The sequence below is a fragment of the Myxine glutinosa genome, chromosome 1 (genome assembly GCF_964187855.1).
Source record: "Myxine glutinosa chromosome 1, kmMyxGlut1.1, whole genome shotgun sequence".
In the NCBI taxonomy this organism is placed as follows: domain Eukaryota; kingdom Metazoa; phylum Chordata; class Myxini; order Myxiniformes; family Myxinidae; genus Myxine; species Myxine glutinosa.
This window is the reverse complement of record NC_136261.1, coordinates 329,107,200-329,132,161: the sequence shown is the minus strand read 5'-3', so window position 1 is coordinate 329,132,161 and position 24,962 is coordinate 329,107,200. Positions and strand designations below refer to the sequence as shown.

At 45.0% G+C, this 24,962-nt stretch overlaps 1 protein-coding gene across 2 annotated transcripts in view; it reads left to right on the top strand.

Annotated features, from left to right (window-relative positions):
• Positions 1-24,962, top strand: part of LOC137411924 (ATP-binding cassette sub-family C member 8-like) — a 242,092-nt gene that overhangs the window by 93,755 nt on the left and 123,375 nt on the right. For both annotated transcript variants that reach the window (XM_068097203.2, XM_068097207.2), the window contains exons 21-22: positions 4,660-4,797; positions 18,123-18,248. In XM_068097203.2, the coding sequence (XP_067953304.2) occupies positions 4,660-4,797; positions 18,123-18,248 (264 nt within the window). The remainder of the gene's footprint in view (positions 1-4,659; positions 4,798-18,122; positions 18,249-24,962) is intronic.

The window sequence follows — 24,962 nt, the reverse complement described above, 5'->3', positions numbered from 1 at the left end:
TAGATGATAGAGATGATAGATGTAGAATAGATGATAGATGTGGATGATAGATGTAGAATAGATGATAGATGTAGATGATAGATGTAGAATAGATGATAGATGCAGATGATAGATTTGTAGATGATAGATGTAGATGATAGATGTAGAATAGATGATAGATGGAGATGATAGATGTAGAATAGATGATAGATGTAGATGATAGATGTAGAATAGATGATAGATGTAGAATAGATGATAGATGTAGAATAGATGATAGATGTAGAATAGATGATAGATGTAGATGATAGATTTGTAGATGATAGATGTAGATGATAGATGTAGAATAGATGACAGATGTAGATGATAGATTTGTAGATGGTAGATGATAGATTTGTAGATGATAGATGTAGAATAGATGTAGAATAGATGATAGATGTAGAATAGATGATAGATGAAGATGATAGATTTGTAGATGATAGATGTAGAATAGATGATAGATGTAGATGATAGATGTAGAATAGATGATAGATGTAGAATAGATGATAGATGTAGATGATAGATTTGTAGATGATAGATGTAGATGATAGATGTAGAATAGATGATAGATGTAGATGATAGATTTGTAGATGATAGATTTGTAGATGATAGATTTGTAGATGATAGATGTAGATGATAGATGTAGAATAGATGATAGATGTAGATGATAGATGTAGAATAGATGATAGATGTTGAATAGATGATAGATGTAGAATAGATGATAGATGTAGATGATAGATTTATAGATGATAGAGATGATAGATGTAGAATAGATGATAGATGTAGAATAGATGATAGATGTAGAATAGATGATAGATGTCGATGATAGATTAAGAATAGATGATAGATGTAGAATAGATGTAGAATAGATGATAGATGTAGAATAGATGATAGATGTAGAATAGATGATAGATGTAGAATAGATGATAGATGTAGAATAGATGATAGATGTAGAATAGATGATAGATGTAGAATAGATGATAGATGTCGATGATAGATTAAGAATAGATGATAGATGTAGAATAGATGATAGATGTAGAATAGATGATAGATGTCGATGATAGATTAAGAATAGATGATAGATGTAGAATAGATGATAGATGTAGAATAGATGATAGATGTCGATGATAGATTAAGAATAGATGATAGATGTCGATGATAGATGTAGAATAGATGATAGATGTAGATGATCGATGTAGAATAGATGATAGATGTAGAATAGATGATAGATGTAGATGATAGATTTATAGATGATAGATGTAGATGATAGATGTAGAATAGATGATAGATGTAGATGATAGATTTATAGATGATAGATGTAGAATAGATGATAGATGTAGATGATAGATTTATAGATGATAGATGTAGAATAGATGATCGATGTAGAATAGATGATAGATGTAGATGATAGATTTATAGATGATAGATGATAGATGTAGAATAGATGATAGATTTGTAGATGATAGATGTAGATGATAGATTTATAGATGATAGATGTAGATGATAGATGTAGAATAGATGATAGATGTAGATGATAGATTTATAGATGATAGATGTAGAATAGATGATAGATGTAGATGATAGATTTATAGATGATAGATGTAGAATAGATGATCGATGTAGAATAGATGATAGATGTAGATGATAGATTTATAGATGATAGATGATAGATGTAGAATAGATGATAGATTTGTAGATGATAGATGTAGATGATAGATGTCAATTTACCTTTTGTCCTTTTTAAATAAATAACTGTGATGTTAGAGAACGAGTATTTGGGATTTAAACCCAGGAAAAACCATCATGGATTGCCCAGATGTAAAAGTAAACATGAAGCTAAGTCGTCAACTAAATTGCCATATAATTTGTAAACTAATTAACCATTAATTAAACAAGATAATTATCAGTAACACCCATAATCCATACATATGATATTCCCAAAACAATTGTAAAGTTCCACCGGATGTTGTATTATTTCTTCTTCTTGAACTAAATCGCATTGAATGCACCTCGGATTGACCTTCAATCGAGCCCAAACAACCCAGAAACAAACTTTATTTTTCCTCATGCTTCTTGGCATAGATTAACCATCAGAGATTGCGAGGAAAAGGCAAGCTTCCTTTACGTCTTTAAAAGGTCAAATTTTCTACAGCAACAAGAGCAGCGGGGTCTCGAGTCTCGAGCAATTGTTACACCACAACGATGAGCAGGTAACTCAGCAATTATTTGTTGTACTCAAGATGTCATGAAACTACTACTTCTTGAACGATCCGATTCATTCCAACCTTCTTGGTGGCCAGGGAAAGTTTTTGGCCGAAGTCTTTCGTTAATCAGTTGGCCAGGCCTGACATTACATTCAGTGGCAGGGATTTGGAATTTGTTCAGGGTGCTGGTGATACCTGGGACTTTTAACTTCTGCTAACGGACGGTGTGGGCTGTCTGCTAACCTCCATAATAATGTCCCTTGATGATGAAGATAGGTTGACACCCATGGACCACACTGCAAATAAATTGAAAGGCTTTCAAATATTGTGTGTGTGTGTGTGTGTGTGTGTGTGTGTGTGTGTGTGTGTGTGTGTGTGTGTGTGTGTGTGTGTGTGTGTGTGCCTGTCTGTGTGTGTGTGTCTGTCTGTGTCTGTGTGTCTGTCTGTGTCTGTGTGTATACATGATTGAGCCATCACCCTGCATTGGAAACATCAGGGTAGCAGTTTATACCTGAGTCGAGTTCACACCCAGGCTCGACTGGTCAAAATGAAAAATTAGCCTTTTTAAGAATGGTCTCTCTGCTTCGACATAAATATAAGGACAACGAATTTTCTCAACCAGATGTTGAGAAAGGTGTACTCACCTCCATGGGAAATAATGTGAAGTGAAGTTCCAGGCATGAGCCCTTTTTTCAAAGCCATTGCGACAGCTCTAAGGCAAGCGCACACACACACACACACACACACACACACACACACACACACACACACACACACACACCACACACCACACACCACACGCACACACACACCTCTAACCTATCTTACCAGCCCTCTCAATGCCATGAAACAAGTCAACAAAAGCTTTCAGGTTTAATGGTGCATTACTTAATCATCTACATACTCGTATGTTCATCACAGGTTTTCATCACATACATCACAGTAATGTCACCTGAAACAACAGCAAATTAATCCCTGCATTACATGGAAAACATAAGAAAGGTCAACACCCATTACGAAACTGCAAAGAAATTGATGTGCTTTCAAATAACGTGTGTGTGTGTGTGTGTGTGTGTGTGTGTGTGTGTGTGTGTGTGTGTGTGTGTGTGTGTGTGTGTGTGTGTGTGTGTGTGTGTGTGTGTGTGTGTGTGTGTGTGTGTGTGTGTGTGTGTGTGTGTGTGTGTGTGTGTGTGTGTGTGTGTGTGTGTGTGTGTGTGTGTGTGTGTGTGTGTGTGTGCGCGTTTGCCATTTTCTCACAAATTATAACTTGTAAACACACGAGCCACCACCTGTCGCGGGGAAGGGGTATGATTCTGGAAGAAAGTGGGTGGGGTGGAAGGAGGTAGGGTAAGGGATGGATGGGAGCCCAGAGGGAGGGGATGGTGATGGAGGAAGGATCCGGCGTTACCCGACAACACCAGGTACCTTTGCTATTATGAAATAGCTCTGCCCGCAATGCACATAGAACGGCTTAGACATGTACTGCCTGCTACCAATATCTATTATTAATTTAAATTATTATTATTATAAGAGGACTACTATTATCTTGCTGATGACTCCACTCTCGGCCGCTCCATATCCCAACCCTCAGATAGGCAGTCTGCAGCCTCCCCACTCTCTGCAGACTTGGACAAAATCACAGGCTGGGCAAACAAGTAGAACATGTCTTTCAATCCTGACAAATCTCACACTCTTACGATGTCTCTCCGAAAAGACCGACTGGACAACCCTCCCATCTACTTTCTCAACAATCGTCTCCAAGAAGTTCTGTCACTCAAGCTTTTGGGTCTCACTAAGTGCCATGATCTTTCCTGGGAAAACCATATTTCCAAGCTGGCCTCCAAAACCTTGATCTTTTCTACCCCCATTAAAACACCCCAAATCCGCCTCTTTCAATCCCAAACTTCTTTCCTGAAATTCCTAATGGTGTCCACTTGTTTTATACCATGTACCGCTTTCCTCCCTCCCCCCCCCCACGCCCCCTTCCCACACCCCTCCCCAGCCCTCTCCCTTCCACAGATCTTCTGATGTCCCTGTTCTCTCCTGTTGTACTTGTGTGCTTCCCTCTCTCTCCCCCTCTTGTCTCCTGCTCCCTTTATTATGTTTTATGTGTCCGTTTATGTTTTTGTGTTTAATGTGTTAGCTCTTACACGAGCCTCGACTCTGTATACAAAAAAAAGAAAAGAAAAAGAGGAAATAGTAAGCATTGATTATCCCCTTCCACTCCATATGCTCGTCTACTCATATAGCAATGATGTGCCCATGATGAAAGACTGACATACAGTGGGCAGGAGAGATATCTATAAGGGTTTTGTAAATATTATTCTCACCTTGAAAGTTTATTTCGTTGATTTTAACGCAATTATCCTAAAACAAGCTCCTATATCTTGGTTAGTTCACCTAAAAGTAATTGTGATGCATATGGTACTGTCAATGGCAGGATGATCCATTTTCTGCACTGGATATCCACCTGAGCGACCACCTCATGCAAGAAGGAATACTGAAGATGTTGCGCCAGGATCAACGCACTGCTGTTGTGGTGACGCATAAACTACAATATATCACCTTCGCCGATTGGGTGGGTCTTTAATGCACCCTCATCAAGACCTCACACAACACACATTCAAAACAGCTGTACCTTTTTTGAGTCTTGATAGGATTACCTATGATGAATGTCTCCATGTTGCATTGTTTTTGCATTGATGAATTTCTTATGCATTTGCTGATTTGAATTGCTCAGCAAAAATAAATGTTTGGAGACCATATTAAGCTTTGGGAATGGAATCTTTGCACCTAGAAGTGTACAACGCGACCGCAGTCATCACATGAAGGGCAGGTTGGTATTGAGGGAACATTCTAAAGGGAAAAGGGTGCATGTTGTGTTCCTGTCTGCACACATTTGTTTTACACAAAAGGAACTTTGGTGCAGGAAGAGGCCATTCGGCACATCATGCCTGTGCTGCACCAACCCCAAAAACCATCACCCATCCACACACAAGCTAACATCCCTATACCCTCCGTCTCCAATACACCCAGGTACCTACCTAAATCCCATTTAAGCTTACCATCCCTTCACTGCCACTACCTTTCTGGGGAGACCATTCCATGCATTAACCACTCTCTGAATGAAAGATCCCCTGCCTTAGAACGATTTAAACTCTCATCTATACCCTCAAGCTATCGCTCCTGGTCCTAACGCTGTCCACTTTGCTGAAAAAAGAAACTGCACTGCAATTTCCTTTAAACATCTCTATCAGATCCCCAATTGCAATCGCCTCCTTTCCAATGTATAAAGTCCTTTCTCTTCAACCGTTCCTCACAGCTGAGTCTATAAGTGGTGAATCTCCAACACTAGGCCCACAATCAATCTAGAAGCCTTGCACTGTATCCCTCTCCAAGGCAGATATAGCCTTCCTCAGATGTGGTGACCAAAACTGTACATGATATTCGAGATTGAGGCTGCACTAAATTCCTATACAGCATTAACATGACCTCTTTTGATATATAATATTTTTTTTGTTATTTTCACCCATCCTCAGCACCCCTGCATTTCCTTGTTAAACTGCATCGGCCAATAATCTTTCCAATCTATCAGTGTTGCGACTTTCCTGAATCTGATCATCACCCTTTGTGTGTCATTTGACGTTACCAGTTACCCTTTGAGTACCAGTTCACTGGTAATTCCCTGTTTGTCGTTAAAGGCGGCAAAAAGGGTTGGCGTCAGGAAGGGCATCCGGCCGTAAAACATTGCTTCAAAAAGGGGACCGAAAAACAACAACAACCACGGTTCCCGAAAAAGGCCAACCCCCGCTTTGCGGGGAAAAATGGCCTCTAAAGATGGTTATATATTTTTTTTTACCCTTTGTGTGTCATCTGCCAATTTATAAACCTGAAACTTAACCCCATTGTCCAAATCATTGATGTAGATTATCTATATAAATAAAACACTGTGTGTGTGTGTGTGTGTGTGTGTGTGTGTGTGTGTGTGTGTGTGTGTGTGTGTGTGTGTGTGTGTGTGTGTGTGTGTGTGGTGTGTGGTGTGTGTGCGCGTGTGTGTGGTTTTTTTTTTAACCTATAGACTCCTAAACAGAGAGGCTCACGTACTTGATTTTTGACATGGCCATTGGGCCTGGGAAGGACATGGCCTACCTAAAAATGACCTCCGATGACGAGATCCATATTTTTTATTCATATTTAACTTAGCGCATTTCAGCGAGGAACATTATACACTGATCTCAGCCTGTGCCAGAGCAGCTCGCTGATTCGCTCAGAGCGATCACGTGATGTTCCATCCTCGCCGCCAGACTCCACGCTGCCTGCTATACTATAGATCAGTGGCTATACTCCCACGCAGGCTGCATTGGGATTATGTGGGGATTATCAGCGGCAGCCTGGTCACCAGCGTCTGAAGAATGAAGTTTGGATGTACGAGCCAGGCCAGGCTGCCAAGTTCAAGTTGCCTGATACTCTGCCCATTTACACTCTCTGCGAATGTACGGGATTCGAGGCTCCTGTGTGTGTGTGGGGGTAAAAAGTTGGTGGTACGGCTTCTTCTTCTTGATCAGCATCACACTTACCTCAAACATGATGAACGCCATGTTGAACAAGATGCTGAACGATGAACGATGAACATGCTCACCCCATTCACCCACCAGCATATATATATGAACCCCCTTCCTCTCCTGCCTCCCCCATCCCTCCTCCCCTCCCCTTCTCCCCTCCCTCCCCCTGCTCCCTCCCCTCTCTCCTCCCATCTTCCATCCCCCCCACCCTCCCCTCCCCATCTCCTCCTCCCTCCCACCTCCTCCCCACCCCCCCCATACCTCACCCCCCTTCCCTTTCCTCCCCCCTCCCCTTTCCCCCCCTCCCCTCCCCCTCCCTCCTCCTCCCCTGCCCGGCAACGCCAGGTATTTCTGCGAGTTAATTATAACGGTCCCAATACTGAATTACCCCACTACTTGCATCTTCACAACCGAACATGCTCCCACTCACAGCCACTCTTTTCTTCCTATCACTAAACCAGTTTCCAATCCAGTTAGCTATTCTTCGAGCCACACCACAAGCCCTCAATTTGGCTTTCGCAACCTCCGATGTGTTACCTTATCAAATGCCTTCTGAAAGTCAAGAGACGCTGCATCCATTGCACTTCTGTCCTTCCCTCAACCACCCAATCAGAAAATACTTCGTATAACCCAATATCTTATTTTTTAATTATTCAAATGTTTACCTATCTGTTCCTTAATTAATGTCTCTGACACCTTTCCCACAACTGAGGTCAAGCTAACAGGTCGATAGTTCCTCATTTATCCTATGGATCCTTTCGTCAATAACCGTACTACATTTGCGATTCTCCAATCCTCTGGTACCTGTCCCGACTCCCGCGAACTTTTAAAAATATCCACTACCACTACCACTTACCTCCTCTACCACCTCCTGCAATACTCTAATATGCACACTATCCGGTTCTGGAGCTTCAACATGCCTTCATTTTTTTAGCTGCTTCTTCACTTCCTCCACTCCCACTGGGATCTCTTGTAAAAGCTCTTCCTTTCCCCCGAGATAGATACTCTTCATTTTGGAAGTTCCCCTGACTGGGCCGTATAAATGTAGAAGCAAAAAAAAAAAAAAATTTATTGAGTCTACCATCTCACCCTCATTGTCCACCAATTCTCCGTTGCTATTCCCCAATGGGCCGAGACTCCTCTCTTAACCCTTTATTTTACCTCTTATATACTTAAAGAATGTTTTGCAGTTATGTTAAATATTCTTGGCTATGTTGCTTTCATACACCGTTTCATACACCCTTTCATACACCCTTTCGGCCTCCCAAGTTATTCTCTAAACTAGACTGTTTCCTCCTATACTGATGTGAGTTGGAGTCTAGGTGTTATGGATTCGTCACTTCCGTTGTTGTGGTTCTCATCCACTGCAAACATTTTTGGTTGCATGTACTATTATTGTTATCGTTTCAGTGAAATAGAGATTACTGTTTTCAAAAGGTAAAAAAAGTTAGTGTTTTAAAAGAAACTGGAAACCGGATTGGGAACCGGACGAAGAGGAGAAAAAAAAAAGAGGAAAAGAGGCGGTGCGAGTGAGGTCGGAGAAGGAGTCGAGCTACGTGGAGGTCTGGAGCAAACGGTGGCGAACGAGGGTCACGAGTGAACTTTGGGGTTTCCTGGGAAAGGGATTCCTGTGACAGAGTTGTTATCACTGTGACAGATAAACCTGCGTGACAGGTTTTGCGGTTGATTCCGAAGAGAATCATTAGAGTGCCGTTACGTCTCGAGAACGGGCCGTTGGCCATTTTGCCTCGCGCTGGATTTTCGCATCGCTCCAGGTTTTTCACCTCGCTTCAACCATTTCACCGCATCCAGACGTTAACCCTGGTGTGTGTGTGTAACATGGATTTTGAGTGTGAATTTGCGGTTCGCCGATTGGGAGCCGTTGAAGGTCTGTACCTGAAGGTGTGATTTCCTAGCCGCCTCTTGAGGACACTTTTGCCTATCTTTGGCAGTGACTGTCAACCGAGCGGGATTCTGGGCTCGATACAACATCGTTCTGACGATCACTGGAGCGTGGATCGACTTTGGTTTGAAGCTGGGACAGAGACATTGGGAATGTTATTTTTGCTCACTTGGAGCACAGTGAGTTATATTGTACGAAACTGATGGTACCATCATAGGAATGATATATTGGTTGTGCAATTGATTAATATTGTTATTGTACTGTTATTCTTGTGTGACCTTAATACAATACTTGTTTGTTGGTAACAATTGGTGTGGTTTCACCATTGATCTTTGACATACAGAATAACACATATTTCTGCCGTGACTCCTCTCGGGGCTCGGAGGTACACCATGACCAGGGTTTGGGGAGGAGCACGTAACTGAAATTGGGGGCCTCGTCCAGGATAGAATTCCCTAACATTCCCAAAATTCCCAAATTTGGAATTTTCTAACATTCCCAAATTTTTCAAAAAATTGGAATTTTTTTGTGTGAAGGTTAACAGGTGCTAACTGATAGTCACCATGGTGTTTGACGCAGAAAAGTTTGCGGTGTCCCCTAATGAGGCACAGTTCCAGGCGTTAAAAAGATCGGAACTCATGATATTGGCCAAATATTTTAACTTGGAGGTCCGAGTTCGTATGAAGAAAGCTGAGATTCAGACATTGGTGGTGGAGTCTCTAGTGGGACAAGGAACATGGGAAGAGGTAGCCTTGGATTGGTTACCCGAGGAGAAAGGAAATGTGGAGCTCCGGAAAATGGAGATGCAACTGCAGAGCCAGGAAAGGTTAAAAGAGTTGGAATGGAAAGCTGAGGAAAGAAGAGCAAAGGAAAGGAGAGCTGAAAAGGAACTCGAGGAGAGAAGAGCAGAGGAAAGGAGAGCTGAAGAAGAAAGAAGAGCAGAGGAAAGAACAGAGGAAAGGAGAGCTGAAAAGGAACTCGAGGAGAGAAGAGCAGAGGAAAGGAGAGCTGAAGAAGAAAGAAGAGCAGAGGAAAGGGAGTTAAAGGAACGGGACATGGAGTATCAGAAGGAACTTAAACTCAAGGAGCTGGAATTACTGGGAGAACGGAGAGAAGTAGTATCCATGCTGGCTAGTTCGACAACTAGTGAGAACTCTTGGGACGTTGGTAGGCATGTGAGGCTGGTTCCACCCTTCAATGAAAAGGATGTATCCAAGTTTTTTTTACATTTTGAGAAGGTGGCTCAAATGCTAAAATGGCCTGTGGGGTCCTGTACTATGTTAGTGCAAAGTGTTCTGGTGGGTAACGCTCAATATATCTATTCGGCTTTACCGATTGACCAATGTGCAGATTATGAGATCGTGAAGAAAGCCATTCTCAAAGCCTATGAATTGGTCCCTGAAGCTTACCGGCAAAAATTCAGGAATGCCAGGAAGAGGGAGCCCTCTTCCTACCATTAGGAAGAGGGGGCCCTCTTCCTACCATTAGGAAGCGGGAGCCCTCTTCCTACCTTCCTACCATCCTACCAATTAAACCTACCATTAGGACAATGGCCTCCCAAGGATTTGATTTCTTACAACACTTAATTCAAATTCGATCTCTGGCAACACCTGTAAGATATAATCAAGCCTTGTATCAGGATTACATCATCATGGAGGAGTTAAGGAATTGATGCAAGCAAGCCTGGAACATCTAGATATATGCACCATTCGAGTATACACTGTCATTCAGATTAAATGTCACAGGAATGATTTGGAGCGATGTTCGGCCGAGTTCTTATGGACGCCTCTCAGTGGTTGGAGAGAGCATAACACCTGGGTTCAACTTAGATACAATTTCATTACAAGACCCATGTGGAGTTTGCCAGAATGAAGGAAACCATGTTTGATAGGTGGTGTGACTCGAAGGAGATTGGGAAAGACTTCAACCTGTTACGACAATTGATCTTGGTGGAGGAATTCAAACTGTGTGTCCACGTGGACATTAAAGTACATCTGGATGAAAAGAAAGTACCAGAGTTGTATGAGGCAGCAACCGTAGCAGATGACTATGCCTCGACACACAGGATGGGGTTCCACAAACCTAACTTCTCGCCTAGAGTTAGACAGGGGAGTTATGGTAAATCAGGTTCGGAGAACAGATTTTCATGGAGGCGGCCTAGAGAGGACTATGGGGACAAATCTGATACCGCCACTTTTAGGGGTCAGAAGACTACAGTTCCAAGACGGACTTATCTTCCGGGGGGCCCGAGGCAGACCACGAGTTTCCTCCGGGTCTACTTGCGCTTTTTTGCAAGAAACCTGGGCATTTGATGTCCCAATGTTACGTCCTGAAAAGAAAAAATCAGGAGCGGAGTCAAACTAGTGCAACTCCGAATGCATTGGCAAATGCGAGAAATCGTCCTTGGAGGACAGTGCCTTGTGAAGGTTCCCATGCCAAAGTTAGGACATCACAGAACGACCTTGTTCAAGAGGGTTACAAACCTTTTATTTCAGAGGGGTTTGTGTCACTGGATGGAGACTTAACGAACCAGAGACCTGTTAGGGTATTGAGGGACACAGGAGCACATCAATCTTTGATGCTTGATGGCATTTTGCCATTGTCAGAGAAGACGGCAACTGGTGTTAGTGTTCTTTTACAGGGGTTTGGTGGCTACGTTAAAGCTCCTCTTAATGTCATCCATTTAAAGTCTGATTTGGTGTCAGGACCGGGCACCATAGGTTTACAAGCCCCTCTTCCTGTGGAGGGAATCTTATTATCGGGAATGATTTGGCCGATGGTCGAGGGTAATCCGATGTTGGTTGAAAAGCCCAGTATGGAAAATAACACCGCACAGTTAGAGCAAGAGATTCTGGGTATCTTTCCATCCTGTGCCGTGACTCGTGCTATGGGCAGGTAGCGCTCTGAAGAGAAGGAGAAGGAAGGCGATGTGGATTTGGGTTCCTTAGAGGTATTGGAGGAAACGTCTGGATGAGGTAATAGGAAAGGGAGTGACATCAAGGAACATAAGGAAAAGGTGGCATCTGGAACAAAAGAGGAAATGGAGTGTCCATCGGAGACATCTGGGAACGAGGCTGAACAAACGGTGCTGTTCCGAAAGAGACTTGTTGAAGAACAACACGGAGATTCGGAGATCCGGGGTTTGATTGATAAAGCCGTTGCAGAGGAAGAGGCTATGAAGATACCTGTTGGTTACTTCAGGAAAGGGGAAATACTAATGAGAAAATGGAGACCACAGCAAATGACGAGTGGAAAGTTCATTACCAAATTGTGGTGCCACCGCCGTACCGGAAGGAGATATTGAGTTTGGCGCATGAGACACCTTTGGCCGGGCACCTTGGAAGTGAACAAGACATGTGACAGAATATTGGTACATTTTTTCTGGCCAGGATTGCGACGTGATGAGGCGGAGTTCTGTAAATCTTGCCATTCTTGCCAGCTGGTGGGAAAACCTAATCAGAAAGTCCCATCCGCACCTTTAAAACCAATTCCAGCTTTTGAAGAGCCATTCAGCCGTGTCTTTATTCACTGTGTAGGCCCTTTACCTAAAACTAAGGCTGGACAACAGTATTTGCTGACCATCATGTGTGCTTCCACAAGGTTCCCAGAGGCAGTGCCTCTTAGAAAAATTACTGCGGCAGTTATTGCGAAGGCCTTGATTAAATTTTTCACTTTGGTTAGCCTACCTAAGGTCATCCAGTCTGATCAGGGTTCCAATTTCATGTCAACACTTTTTCAGCAAGTGGTACACCTGTTGGGAGTGGAACAAGTAAGATCAAGTACTTACCATCCCTAGAGCCAAGTGGCCTTGGAAAGGTTTCACCAGACATTAAAGAATATGATCAGAACGTATTGTTTTGAATGACAAGGATTGGGATGAAGGAATACCCTTATTGTTGTTTGCTACGAGGGAATCTGTTCAGGAGTCATTGGGATTCAGTCCTTTTGAACTTGTGTTTGGACACGCAGTGCGTGGACCGTTGAAATTGGTGAAAGAACAGTGGCTACAGGAGGAGTCGCAGTCAACAGTGGTGGAGTATGTGTCAACGGTTAGGCACAGATTGGCAAAGGCTTGTGAAGTTGCGAGAAGCAACGAAAGTGACACAGGATAAAATGAAAGTGAGACATGACAAGAAATCTCAGATAAGAAATTTCAGTCCTGAGGACCGAGTGTTAGTGTTGCTTCCTGTTCCAGGTCAGCCACTACAGGCTAGGTATTTTGATCCCTATGCAATCGAAAGGAGGGTTAATGAAACAGATTACGTGGTGACAACTCCCAACCGACGGAAAAAGCGGCAGCGGTGTCATGTCAACCGACTGAAGAAATATTATGAGAGGAAGCCTGTGGAAAAAATGGTTCCTGTCTCACCTGTCGTGCCTGTAGTCGGGGTGCAAGAGAATCCAGAGGTTGAGGCCGATGTGAAGTTTGATAACTTTGATGACCAGGCTTGTCCCAGATTGACGAACTCGGAAGTGTTGTCATTTAGATGAGAAATGAGGTCATTTGACGAGTGAACAACAAGGACAACTATCCAGCCTTATTTTTGAGTTTGCACATTTGTTCACAGATGTACCTGGTCGTACTGACCTGGTATATCATGATATTGAGGTGTGGGAAGCCACTCCTGTGAAGCAACACCCCTATCGGATGAACCATGTGAAGATGGAGTATCTTCGGAAGGAGGTTCAGTATATGTTGGAGAATGACATCATCGAATCAAGCAGCAGTGAATGGACACCGTCACAATTTCGGTCTTTGAGGCCGGCCGATAGGCACAGTGTGGTTCTCCTGACCACGTGGCCCTTGACTTGGTTTGTCCGCACAATGTGGGCGCTTTCAGGATGAACTTTAGCCGGGGAGCGTTTGGGTGCGTGGCGCCTTTGGGCGCCCCGGTCTGATACTGCCGCCCACGCGCACAACACCATGTGAGTGCACGTGGGTCCCGGCGGTCCCACTGGCCTAGCGCTACCATGTTTAGACAGCGAGATCCGTCCCCGGGCACCGGCAAGCCAGGCACGGTAGGACACCCGCGGAGCCCCGGCGGACCAGGGGCGCGCGAGCCTACACGTTAGCGTGCTACGGCGGAATCAACGGCTTCGGCCACGGCCGGGCCGATACTCGGCCCGGTCGCACCGGGAATGAACTGGTTCGACGCCCGCGCTAGAGAGGTCGCGGGCGACTGAGATGTGTTAACAAATTAATTAATTAATTTGAGATGTCCGATTCCTAGTGTTTGGAAATTTGGAAGAGCTTGACCCTAGCCTTTCCCTTGCGAGGGCAAGGAGGAACCTAACACTTGACACTTAAGCTTATTTTGAAGTACACCCTGCCAGCGCCCACGGCGGGACGGCAGGGCAACCAGAAGGGACGAGGTTCTCCTGACCACGTGGCCCTCGATCTGGGAAGCGAGAGGCGTTCCATTAGTGGACGCGCCCCTCACGCCCGACTTTTGGGCGGCCCCGGCAGGCCGTTTGTGTTGACGTTCCGTGACAGGCCCCGCACCCCCACCTCCGGGCCGACCGGGCGACCGGAATGAATCCCGGTGTCCCGATCCGAACCTTCAGAGCGGGCCGGCTGCACTTTCCGTCCCTGCGGTCCCAAATACCGGAACCACCCGCATACCACTTTATTCGACAAAATGAGGTGCGGCCTACAGCCTTAGAAAACCAACCCTATATAAGCCAATACTTCCAACGACACAGGTGCGCATTCGTGCCGCGTGACGTGGTGACGTCATCGCGCTTTCACCTTAAAAGATTTGATATAAATTGATTATTTGATACAAGCCTTAGAAAACCAACCCTACAGAAGTCAAATGGTCCAATAAAGGGTGATGGGAGGGTGATGGCAGGGTGATGGGAGGGTGATGGGAGGGTGATTGCAGGGTGGTGGGAGGGTGATGGCAAGGTGATGGGAGGGTGATGGCAGGGTGATGGGAGGGTGGTGGCAGGGTGATGGGAGGGTGATTGGAGGGTGATGGGAGGGTGATGGCAGGGTGATGGGAGGGTGGTGGGAGGGTGATGGCAGGGTGGTGGGAGGGTGATGGCAAGGTGATGGGGCAGGGTGATGGCAGGGTGATGGCAGAGGGTGATGGCAGAGGGTGATGGCAGAGGGTGATGGCAGAGGGTGATGGCAGAGGGTGACGGGGGAGGTGTGTGTTGATTCCAAAACCCGATGGCAGTTTTCGCTGTCGTACGGATTTAAAACGGGTTAATGCAGTGACCAAGACCGACTCATATCCCATCCCGAGGATTGATGACTATTGATAGAATAGGCCCAGCTAAATTTGTAACTAAATTTGACTTGCTGAAAGGGTATTGGCAGATTCCTCTTACTGATAGCCAAGGAAATCTCGGCTTTAGTCACACCAAATGGGTTGTATCAGTACAAGGTTCTTCCCTTTGGATTGAAAAACGGGCCTGCTACATTTCAACGGGTGATTAATAAGCTCATTGCAGACCTTGAGGGGGTGGAGGCTTATCTGGATGATGTCATCATCCACACCATGACCATGGAAGATCATATTAAACAAATTCATGCATTTTTCAAGAAACTGACCGAGGCAGGGTTGACCATCAACTTATCTAAGAGTGAGTTTGTAAAAGCACAGGTGGTGTTCCTAGGACATGTAGTAGGTCAGGGTCAGGTGCAACCGGTGACAGCCAAGATAGAAGCCATTGATCGCTTCCAAGTTCCAAAAGGGAAGAAGGAGCTTATGAGATTCTTGGGTATGGCTGGTTGGTACCGGCGGTTCTGCAGGAATTTTTCTGATGTGGTAGCCCCTTTAACGAATTTGCTGAGGAAAGAGACCAAGTTTATTTGGGATGACAAATGTCAAGCTGCCTTTGCCCACGTCAAAGCGATATTAATGAGCTCTCCTGTCCTAGCAGCCCCGGATTTTCAAGAACCATTCAAGTTGGCCATTGATGCAAGTGATGTGTGGGCTGGGCCAGTTCTATTACAGGAAGATGAGGATGGAGTGGATCACCCGGTGTGCTACTATTCCAAAAAGTTTAACAAACACCAGGCAAATTATGCCACCGTGGAAAAAGAGACCCTTGCTCTCCTGCTAGCGCTTCAGCATTATGAGGTGTATCTAGGAACTACTACCTTTCCTATAAAAGTCTTCACTGATCACAACCCCTTAACCTTCATTCAAAAAATGAAAAATAAAAATCAGAGGTTGATGAGATGGAGTTTGGCTTTGCAGGAGTTCAACTTGGAAATTGAGCATGTAAAGGGCAGGGACAATGTCGTTGCTGATGCTTTATCCAGAGTCAACTAACTTTGGAAATTCCTGTAGGTTGTTTGGAAGTTTTGTTGCTTTATTTTGGGGAATATTAATTATCGTTGCTCACGTGAATTGATCATTTGGGGGTGAGTTTTACTTTTGTTTGTTAAAAGAGTTTTTGCATGAAAAGAAAGTTTTCACTATGTTCAAACTTTCTTTCTTGAGGGGGGGGGGGGGGGACGTGTTACGGATTCGTCACTTCCGTTGTTGTGGTTCTCATCCACTGTAAACATTTTTGGTTGCATGTTCTATTATTGTTATCGTTTAAGTGAAATAGAGATTACTGTTTTCAAAAGGTAAAAAAAGTTAGTGTTTTAAAAGAAACCGGAAACCGGATCGGGAACCGGACGAAGAGGAGAAAAAAAAAAAGAGGAAAAGGAGGTGGAGCGAGTGAGGTCGGAGAAGGAGCTGAGCTACTTGGAGGTCTGGAGCAAACGCTGGCGTACGAGGGTCACGAGTGAACTTTGGGGTTTCCTGGGAAAGGGATTCCTGCGACAGAGTTGTTATCGCTGTGACAGATAAACCTGCATGACAGGTTTTGCGGTTGATTCCGAAGAGAATCATTAGAGTGCCGTTACGTCTCGAGAACGGACCGTTGGCCATTTTGCCTCGCGCTGGATTTTCGCATCGCTCCAGGTTTTTCACCTCGCTTCAACCATTTCACCGCATCCAGACGTTAACCTGGTGTGTGTGTGTAACGTGGATTTTGAGTGTGAATTTGCGGTTCGCCGATTGGGAGCCGTTGAATGTCCATACCCGAAGGTATGATTTCCCAGCCGCCACTTGAGGACATTTTTGCCTATCTTTGGCAGTGTGACTGTCAACCGAGCGGGATTCTGGGCTCGATACAACATCGTTCCGACGATCACTGGAGCGTGGATCGACTTTGGTTTGAAGCTGGGACAGAGACATTGGGAATGTTATTTTTGCTCACTTGGAGCACAGTGAGTTATATTGTACGAAACTGATGGTACCATCATAGGAATGATATATTGGTTGTACAATTGATTAATATTGTTATTGTACTGTTATTATTGTGTGACCTTAATACAATACTTGTTTGTTGGTATCAATTGGTGTGGTTTCCCCATTGATCTTTGACATACAGAATAACACATCTTTCTGCCGTGACTCCTATCGGGGCTTGGAGGTACACCGTGACCGGGGTTTGGGGAGGAGCACGTAACACTAGGCCTGTTGTTTTTTATTGAATAAATGCCTTCTGCTCATCCATAATTACACTGCATAACTCCTGGCTCAACCACCCTCATCTCTTTCTGCCTCTACATTTATACGTTTTTTGGGGGGGGTTTTTTGGATACAGGATCGAGGCTCGTGAAAGAGCTAATATTTATCACACAAAAAAATTAAACAGACATGCAAAGTATATAATAAGGGGAGCAGTAGACAAGATGGGGAGAGAAGGGGAAGCACACAAACACAACATTTGAGAGCAGGGACATTGGGAGATCTGTGGGAGGGAGAGGGCTTGGAGGGAGGAGGCATGTGAAGGGGATCCCTACTGGAATATACTGTATCTACTCTGCACCCGACACATTTTCCCCTTCAAGTTGCCCATTTGTCCGATGCAGACCACCCACTCATTACGTTTACAACATCTAAAACTCCCAAATCACTTCCCATATCCTCGATCTTTGCCCTCATAAAATCCAACAATATTACACCACTATCCCAAACATCACATCTCAACAATAGAGTTCCTCTTACTATGTTGTGGTCACTTGTCCCCAGATGCTTTCCACCTCCACCTCCTGCATTGGGATCATTCTTTCAAAAAGAGGCCCAACACAGCACACCCTCTCATGGGCTTTTCTACAAACTTGGTTGGAAAGCAATCCTGGACTAGGTTTTGTGGTATTTATTTATTTACAATAGCTATCGCAAAGCTACTTCTGTTTTATTTGTCTGCAAGATGAAGTGCGCAAACGTACCAAGAAAGCCCGATCCTCGGACAAAATGTTCTCATAGCCGTGGATGTGGGTTATGAAAACATAATAATATATCGAGCACTTCGCTGCTCTTCCCTTTGGGTATCTTGTTCAGATGTGTGCAGTAAGGCAGAGATTTGAGTTGATATCGAGTGCTGTAATTTTTTTTTCTCACTCCCATGGTTTTTCGTTTGCAGATAATTGCAATGAGTGGTGGCAATGTGCGTGGGCAGGGCACCCTGACCGACTTTCAGAAAAACGATCCAGAACTCCACCAGCTATGGACAACTCTAATCAACCGGCAGCACCATGAACTACAAAAGGTGTCTCTTCCTTTATCTCACAATTCGTTTTTCTCTGGCACAACAACAATCTCTGCCGGTGTTATGCAAAACTAGGTGTTATGCAAAACAAAGGGTTGCGAGAGGACGCTGGCGCTGCATGTTCGCCGCTTCTCCGACTGGATGGATGTACAGGGTCTGCTTCTACTTTTCTGACCTGACATCTCACACCTGTCCTGCCTTTTCTTGATTGTGGATTGGATTGGATTTGTGGACTGTGGACTTTGTGGATTGTGGACTTTGATTTGTGGATTGTGGACGCCGCCATGGCGTCGTGTATGGGGAAGCTGGTACTGTCTGTTCTCCAACGGAAGGCGCACGTGCCGCGTGTTCTCCGGCTGGATAACGGAATCTGCTTTTGATGGTACGGAATACGGAATCGAAAGGCCCGCTCCCGTTGTTTGTGCAATTGCCGTTGCACAAAAGGCCGTTGAAAGGCCGTTGTTTGCGGCGGTGGCTGTGGCGGTGGCCTTGTTTGCCGGTGGCCTTGTGGTCTTGGTGGCCTTGTGGTCTTGTTTGCCGCTGTGGTCTTGATTAGCGGCTGCAGTCGTTTGCCGCTGCGTTTGCCGCTGCGTTTGCCGCTGCGTTTGCCGCTGCGTTTGCCGCTTTGCCTCCTCGACCTTGGCCTCGTACTCGTCCCTTCGCTCCTGCCTGGCATGGCTCTGAAGTACTCCGCCGCAAGGCTTCTTCTGCTCAATACCCGCTCCACCCCATCATGCATCTCTGCCATCAAATCAAATGGACTCCTCCGACGACCCAGGTACATTCACCGTGGCTCCGGTCGTAAGTTTGTTTATTTGCAATCGGGTCACTCCATCCCCGTCCTCTGGTCGGCTCAGCGCACTCTCACTCTTCGTCCCAGCGCACCTGATCACAGCAACCCACACGATCGCACCTCCTGCCTACGAACCCTGGCTAAATCACCTGAATTCATCCCTGCTGTTCAAAACAACATCAAGCTCACCCTGTTCAACACCCGGTCCCTCAACAATAAATGCCTCATCCTGAACGAATACATCCTGGATAACAAACTGGACTTTCTCTGTCTCACCGAAACCTGGCAACAACCTCTGGACTACTACACACTCAACCTCACCACACCCAATGGATATTCCTACGTCAATAAACCACGCTCGGAGGGCCGAGGTGGTGGAATTGCCGTTATCCACCGTCAAGACATCAAGACCAACCTCATCTCCATCTCATCTGCTCCATCATTTGAACACCTGGCTTTAAAACTCTCTGGTCACACGCAGTCAGTCATGGCTGTCGTCTACCGCCCTCCCAAACCACACCCATCATTCCTGTCTGACTTCTCCTACTTTCTGACCCAGCTATGTTCCCTCTCCCCCTCAATCCTCCTCCTTGGTGATTTCAATATCCACATGGACTCCACTGACTCCACAATAACCACTGACTTCACTGATTTACTCACCTGCTTTAACCTCACTCAACATGTCGACTTTCCTACCCATATCCGTGGTCACATTTTGGACCTTGTCTGCTCCACTGGATTAAATTTGCACCATCTCTATGGCTCCGACCTCACCCTCTCTGACCACTTAGCCATCACTCTGACCATCAACATCCCCGCCCCAACACCAAGGCATTATCGCACAATCAACTTCCGTAAGCTAAACGCTCTTTCACCTACCTCATTCTCATCCACCCTCTCTGAAAAAATGTCCACTTCTCCCTTCATTGACCTCCACACCCCTTCCGACCTCACTGACTACTACAACCACACTCTCTCCTCCTGCCTTGACCAGCTTGCGCCTGTAAAAACCAAAACAGTTTCTTTCACCCATTCTGCTCCCTGGTTTACCCCTGAACTCCACCTGATGAAAACTCGTGCTCGCCAACTTGAAAGACTCCGCAATAAAACGGGTCTCACAGTTCACTCCCAAGCCTACAAGGACCACATACAACACTACAAAGATGCCCTCTCCCGCGCCCGCTCTGCCTACTACTCTCAAATTATCCACTCTGGCTCCGGAAACCCAAAAGCACTCTTCTCGACAATAAACAAACTCCTCCGCCCCCTGAACACCACCACCCAGTCATTCACAGTAGACAACTGCATCTCCTTCCTCTCTTTCTTCCAACGCAAAATTGACAACATCTACAACAGCTTGACCACCGCCGCACCCGCTCCCCCTCCAACCACCTGCCCCCCCTTGTCCTGCCATCCCCTGTCTCGGTTCTCCCCAATCTCTCCTACTGACCTCTCTGAACTCCTCATAGGAATGAAAACTGCCACCTGCACTCTTGACCCCATCCCCTCCAGCTTTGTCAAAGCCTCCCTCCCTGCTCTCTCTCCACTTATCATTGCAACAATAAACTCCTCCCTGTCTACAGGCATCGTCCCACCTTCCCTCAAAATTGCTGCTGTTACCCCCATTCTAAAAAAACCTGGTCTAAACCCTGACACCCTAAACAACTTCAGACCCATCTCCAACCTACCCTTTCTGTCAAAAGTTTTGGAACGCGCTGTAGCCACTCAACTCAATCATCATCTCTCTGCCAATAACCTGTATGAAACATTCCAATCCGGATTCCGCTCCAACCACAGTACTGAAACTGCTCTCCTCAAAATCACCAACGACCTTCTCCTCTCCTCTGACGCTGGCAACCTCAACATTCTCGTCGTCCTCGACCTCAGCGCTGCCTTTGACACCATCGATCACACTATCCTCCTCACCCGACTTGAATCCACCTTTAACGTTACCGGCACTGCCCTCTCTTGGATTAAATCATACCTCTCTGACAGATGCCAGTTCATCTCCATCAATAACTGCAAATCCCCCACTGCTCCCCTCCCCCAAGGTGTCCCCCAAGGTTCAGTTCTTGGCCCCCTCCTCTTCATCCTTTACCTGTCCCCGCTCGGTCACTTAATCCGCCGTCATGGTCTCCAATTCCACTGCTTCGCCGATGACATCCAGCTTTTCATCTCCACCAAGTCCGTCTCCACCGACACCCACTCTATCCTGACAAACTGCATCACTGAAATAAAATCCTGGCTTCAAATCAACTTCCTCAAGCTTAACTGTGATAAATCTGAAATAATCATCATTGGCCCAAAAACGCTCACAAAATCCACCCATAACTTTGCCCTCAACATCGACGGTATCCCAGTATCCACCTCCCCTCACATCCGGAATCTTGGCGTCATCTTTGACCAAACCCTTTCCTTCGACAAATACACTAAACAGATCACAAAGTCAGCCTTCTTTCACCTGAAAAACATTGCCCGTCTCCGCCCATCCCTCTCCTCCACGGCTGCAGAAACCCTCATCCACGCCTTCATCACCTCCCGTCTGGACTACTGCAATAGCCTCCTCTATGGTTCACCCTCAAAAATCACCAATAAACTCCAATACATTCAGAACTCCGCTGCCCGTCTACTCACTCATTCCCGGACCCGTGACCACATCACCCCCGTCCTTTACAAGCTTCACTGGCTCCCCATCCCCCAGAGAATCCAGTACAAAATCCTCCTCTTGACATACAAAGCCCTCCATAACCTGGCCCCATCCTACCTGGCTGACCTCCTCTCCAGACACACTCCCACCCGCAACCTCCGCTCTGCTGGTACCAACCTCCTGACCCCCTCCATCCGGACCAAATTCAGATCCTGGGGGGACAGGGCCTTCTCCATCGCTGCTCCCACCCTCTGGAACTCACTACCTCACACCATCAGAGACTCCTCCTCACTCACCACATTCAAAACATCACTAAAGACCCACCTGTTCAACGCTGCATTCAACATTCAACCCACAGCATTTAACCCCTGACTATCTCTTCTCCTTCTCCCTCCTTTTGCTTTAAATATTTCCCTATTGATTCTTGTCTTTTTGCAATTGTTGTTTTCATGTATTGTTATGCATTATGTTTGCCACTCTGTCAAAGCGCCTTTGGGCTTCTGGAAAAGCGCTATACAAAATAAATGAATTATTATTATTATTAGTCTTTGTGAAGGCCGGTGACCATCTGCGTTGGTGGACAAGTGGAATGATGGATTGAATAAACAGAATGTTGCTTGGAGCATGCTAATTTCTGTGGGAATCTCGGAGGAGCTAACATTTCAGGCATTAACCCCTCGTTCTACTGGTGTTACATGCATCGCTTGCTAAAAACTGATGCTGCACATTGTTATTACAAAAGCACACATATGTGGACATTGTGATTGATAGCAAATTGAAATGGAGCAAGAATTCCCAAGTGTTGGCCGGAAAAGCAAACCAAACATTGTACTTTTTCGGAAATTGAAAGAGTTTAATGTCAGTAATTATTAACAGCACTTTGGGTCTTTTCTGTCTGACCTTGATTTAAAGTATTCTTCCTTAAAATTTCATAGCGCCTTTGGGCTTCTGGAAAAGCGCTATACAAAATAAATGAATTATTATTATTATTATATGTACGTTTGGGAATTTGTCAAAAGAGAATCTTTTTAAAAAATTGGTAGGACCCAGGAAGATTGCACAGCGTGTATTATATACGAACCTTCCCTATGTTTGTCCTTTTTATTGAGAGTTTGTATGAGAAACTTGCTGTGCTGAAGGTTCACAAGATAATGGAAGACCCATCACACCAACTAAACGAGAACGGCATTCAGTAGAGAGCATACCTCCACCAGGTGAACAGTTTACGTTTTGTATCCCAGAGTAGACCAGAAAATTACAATACAGAATCACATTTGATCAAAATCACCCGTCCATAACTTTTTAAGATATCCTGCTATATATCGTTGTTGGCACTATCTCCCAATTGTGAAGAATCATTTAAATTCTACTAGCCGGATCCGAATCCGCATCTTCACCAACATTGAACCGATTTCCTTGTCACACACACAACCTGTCCACCCAGTTTCGTCTAAATCCATCCATAACTTTTTGAGATATCCTGCTCTGTATCGTTTTTGGCCCTCTCTCCCAATGGTGAAGAATCACGTAAAAAATTAAATAATTATCATATCCGAATCCATATTCAGATCTTCACCAAAATCGAATCGATTAGTCTGTGTCAGACACCAAACCTCTCCACCAAGTTTTGTCCAAATCCGTCCACAACATGTTGAGATATCCTGCTATGTATCGTTTTTGGCTCCATCTCCCAATGGTGAAGAATCACTTTAAAACCTCTAGTAGCCGGATCCGGATGCCGATCTTCACCAAAATCGAATCATTTCGTCCTTGTCACATAAGCTGCATCTCTGCCAAATTTCGTCCGAATCCGTCCACATTATAATTATTACCTCCACCACCAAACGGTGTTGACCTACCTGATGCTATATCAACGACAAGATAGGGGCTCGTACTCAAGACCCTAAGATATTAAGACACTTTAACCTTTAAGGCTTAAGCCAACAACACCAGGCTTATCTCATTGAGGTGACTGGCACTCTGCACACATAGGTGATTATTACCTCCGTCAATGAAGGTGGATGGAGATTATGTTTTCACCCCTGTCTGTTTGTCTGTCTGTGAACAGGATGTCTCAAAAAGTTATGGACGGATTCAGACAAAAGCTGGTGGAGATGTTGCGTATGCCACAAGGACAAATTACTTCGATTTTGGTGAAGGTCTGGATCCGAGAATTAATTTTTTTTTAAAGTGATTGGCAACTGTCGGCACATCATGGTACTTGGTAGAGCGCATACCTCCGTAAGGCTGAAAAGTTTGTTTTGTATCCCACTGATAGGCTCGATCTGCATCCGGAACTTGTTCTTTTCATCTAACACCTTCCAAACGAACTCATCCACCAAGTTTTGTCATAACCCATCCACAACTTTTTGAAATATCATGCTATATATCTTTTTTGGTCCTATCTCTCAATTGTGAAGAATCACTTTGATAATCATAAATTCTAATATCCGGATGCAGATCTTCACCAAAATTGAATCGATTCATCCTTGTCACACACCTAACCTGTCCTCCAAATTTTTTCCGAATCCATCCATAACTTTTTGAGATATCCTGCTCACAAGCAGACAGATAACCTTCATCCACCTTTGGTGGTGCAGGTTAAGACATTGGAAGTTAGCAGTGCACGTTTTTGCAAGTTAAGAGGAAATTATGAATCAGTAGAAAAGTAAACCCAGTTTCTGTGATCTGAACTTAGAATCATCGCATCCTGGTGTTGACCTAGTGGTTTGGGATCCTAAGGTCCTCAGTTTGAATTCCGTTGAATTAACACCAGGTAGGCTTGGGATCTTAAGGTCCTGAGATTGAATCCCGTTGAATTAACACCAGGTAGGCTTGGGATCTTAAGGTCCTGAGATTGAATCCCGTTGAATTAACACAAGGTAGGCTTGGGATCTTAAGGTCCTGAGATTGAATCCCGTTGAATTAACACCAGGTAGGCTTGGGATCTTAAGGTCCTGAGATTGAATCCCGTTGAATTAACACCATGTGGGGTTGACTCAGCGTGTCATTCTTCCGAGGTCGGCAAAATGAGTACTAGATAACTGGTTACAGAGAGGCTTTGCAAAATGAGTATCAGATAACTGGTTACAGAGAGGCATTGCAAAATGAGTACCAGATAACTGGTTACAGAGAGGCATTGCAAAATGAGTACCAGATAACTGGTTACAGAGAGTCATTGCAAAATGAGTACTAGATAACTGGTTACAGAGAGGCATTGCAAAATGAGTATCAGATAACTGGTTACAGAGAGGCATTGCAAAATGAGTACCAG